This window comes from Brassica napus, unplaced genomic scaffold (assembly GCF_020379485.1).
Source record: "Brassica napus cultivar Da-Ae unplaced genomic scaffold, Da-Ae ScsIHWf_255;HRSCAF=426, whole genome shotgun sequence".
NCBI classification, from domain to species: domain Eukaryota; kingdom Viridiplantae; phylum Streptophyta; class Magnoliopsida; order Brassicales; family Brassicaceae; genus Brassica; species Brassica napus.
Window position 1 is genome coordinate 73,284 of NW_026015874.1, and position 3,124 is coordinate 76,407.

The following is a 3,124-nucleotide window of genomic DNA, read 5'->3' on the forward strand; positions in this document are numbered from 1 at the left end:
GGTTAAAGGTTTTTGGGATTCCACTCCGAGTCTGTTTAGCTCTACTTCTGCCATGTACCGGTTTTCTAAGAAGTTAAAAGACCTGAAACCAGTTATTAGAGCGTTGGGAAGAGAGAAGTTGGGAAACCTTACAAAGAAAGCAAAGGAGGCTCATGCTGTCTTGTGTGAAAAGCAGGAAATTACTCTTACTAGACCAAGTAATATCTCAGTTCATGAAGAAGCAGAGGCCTATGAGAGATGGCTTTATGTGGCAGGTTTAGAGGAGGAATTCCTTCAACAGAGAGCTAAGCTTCACTGGTTGGATAAAGGAGATCAGAATAATAAGACTTACCACAGTGCAATCTCTTCTCGTCAGGCACAGAATGCGATCAGAGAGATCAAATGTCAAAATGGAAGTGTTGTTACAGGACAGTCTGGGGTGAAAGCTGAAGCAGAGAGATTCTTCTCTGAGTTTCTCAACCAATCTCCTGTTAATTATGAGGGTACTTCTACTGAAGAATTGCGAGAGATTATGGATTTTCGATGTTCTGAAGAGGACTGGAGTATGCTGGTGGAAGAGGTAACAGATGAGGAGATTCGCAGGGTCTTGTTTGCTATGCCATCAAATAAGTCCCCTGGTCCTGATGGCTATCCAAGTGAATTTTTTAAATTAGCTTGGTCAGTCATTGCTAAGGATTTTACAGTTGCTGTCCAGTCAGTGTTTCGGTTTGGGTTCCTTCCTAAAGGGGTGAATTCGACGATATTGGCGCTGGTACCCAAGAAAACAGATTCGATGGAAATGAGAGACTATCGACCTATTGCATGCTGTAACGTGTTATACCAGGTGGTGTCGAAAATCCTTGCAAATAGACTTAAGCGGCTTCTACCGAGGGTTGTTGTTGAGAATCAGTCAGCTTTTATAAGGGGTAGACTCCTCTTGGAGAATGTATTTTTGGCTTTAGAGTTGGTAAAGGATTATCACAAAGAAGATGTATCTCCAAGATGTGTTATGAAGATTGATAATTCGAAAGCTTTCGACTCTGTACAGTGGGATTTTGTGCTTCAGATTATGGAAGCTTTGGGAATTCCTGGTCAGTTTATAAGGTGGACTAAGCTCTGTATTACTACACCCTCGTTTTCTGTCCAAGTTAATGGTGAGTTGGCAGGTTATTTCCAAAGTACAAGAGGGCTGAGGCAAGGTTGTTCTCTATCCCCTTATCTCTTTGTCCTGTGTATGAATGTACTATCACTCAAGATTGATAAAGCAGTTAAGGAGAAGAAATTTCAGTTTCACCCTCGGTGTAAAGCTCTCTCGCTCACTCATCTCTGTTTCGCTGATGACCTTATGGTCTTTGTTGAAGGCTCAAAAAGATCTATAGAGGGGGCACTATCTGTCTTTGGGGAATTTGCTAAGTGGTCTGGTCTGAATATTAGCATTGAGAAGTCTACGGTGTTTATGGCAGGAGTAGTAGAAGAAGAAAGGAGTAGAATATTGAGAAATTTTCCCTTTGCTGAAGTTAAGCTCCCGGTTCGCTATCTTGGTCTTCCTCTGATGACTAAAGCAATGTGTAAGCAAGATTATGTTTCTCTGGTAGAAAAAATCCGTAGTAGGATCAGTGCTTGGACTTGTCGCTTCCTCTCTTATGCTGGACAGCTTCAGCTGATCAATGCGGTTCTTATGAGCATAGTTAACTTCTGGGCTGGGGTCTTTAGGTTACCGAGCAAATGTATAAAGGAGATAGAGCAGCTCTGTGCTTCATTTCTCTGGTCTGGGCCTGTTCTTAAAACTTCAGGAGCAAAGGTAGCATGGAGAGAGGTTTGGGCATAAGAAGTTTGAAGGAGGTGAATAAAGTATATGGGTTGAAGCTTATTTGGAGGCTAATGTTGGGAACCTCGTTATGGAGTAAGTGGATTCAGATCTATGTACTTAAAGTTTCTGGGAAGTTAAAGTGAATAGTCAAGTTGGGTCTTGGATGTGGAGAAAGTTATTAAAGTTAAGGGATGTGGCTCAAGAGTTCTATCTTAAGGAGGTGGGAAACGGTCGTCATACTTCTTTCTGGTTTGATAAGTGGTCGGATAAAGGGAGGTTGTTCGATCTTCTGGGTGATCGTGGTATGATTGATACAGGGGTGAGGAAAGATTCAACATTGGAGGAAGCTGTTTGGTGTGTTAGGAGAAGAAAGAAGCACAGAAATGTAGTGTTAAATGAAATTGAAGCTGAGTTAAATAGGGTGAAGGAGAAGTTGAGACATAATGTTGAGGATGTTATCAAGTGGAAAGGGAAGTCTGGCTATAGGGAACGCTTTTCAACGTCTGAAACTTGGTTGATGATCAGAGAAGCGCAAAGCTCATGCTCTTGGGCAAAAGGCGTTTGGTTCTCTAATGCGACGCCAAAGTTCTCGTTCATCACCTGGCTGGCGGTGCTAAACAGACTAGCTACTATGGACAGAATTTCTAAGTGGAGTCTGGGTGCTGACACAATTTGTGTACTATGTAAGAATGCTGTCGAGACTCGAGATCACTTATTCTTCCAATGTGACTACTCCTCTCAACTTTGGAAGCAGCTCACTCTTGGTATCTTACGTAATGCTCATTCAAACAGCTGGTCTGCAATCATACATCTCTTATCAGATAATTCTAGAGGAGTGAAAAGCACTTTCTGTGTCAGATACTCTTTTCAAGCAGCCATTTATGCATTGTGGAGGGAGAGAAACAGGCATGGTGAAAAGCCTATGGCCATTGCTACATTACAGAAGCTGGTGGATAAGGGGGTTAGGAACAAGCTTAGCTTGCTGCAATCGCAGAGAAGAAGAGGCATCGTTGATGGTCTTCAATTTTGGTTTGGTTCTAGAGTGTAAATAAAATCTTGTTATGGGGGGGAATTTATAAGTTGATTAGTAGGATGGAGTCTTTTAAAATTGTCCACACTTGATGTAAAAAGGTTTTTTTGGTGAATAAATTTAACATTCATTCAAAAAAAAAAAAAAAAATTTGGTAGTTGAGTAAACTGACCAAGGCTAAGGTGATTCGACCAGACAAGTGTTAGATTGGTTTTAGACCAATGGTTAACTAGAAAATAATCCGCTGCTTATCTGTTGAAAGGATCTATGCTATTAATGACTAGGGAAGTCTTTAGCTAAGGTTT

General features: G+C 41.3%; 1 protein-coding gene across 1 annotated transcript; it reads left to right on the forward strand.

Moving 5' to 3' along the window:
* Nucleotides 1–1,952: 1,952 nt before the first annotated feature.
* Nucleotides 1,953–2,837, forward strand: LOC111210284. Its single transcript, XM_022710567.1, has one exon. The coding sequence runs from the start codon at nt 1,953–1,955 to the stop codon at nt 2,835–2,837; it is 885 nt and encodes a 294-aa protein (XP_022566288.1).
* The last annotated feature ends 287 nt before the right edge of the window (nt 2,838–3,124 follow it).

Bases quoted from the DNA above. Each gene is read 5' to 3' on its own strand.
- LOC111210284 (XM_022710567.1), top strand. From the start codon at position 1,953: ATGTGGAGAAAGTTATTAAAGTTAAGGGATGTGGCTCAAGAGTTCTAT.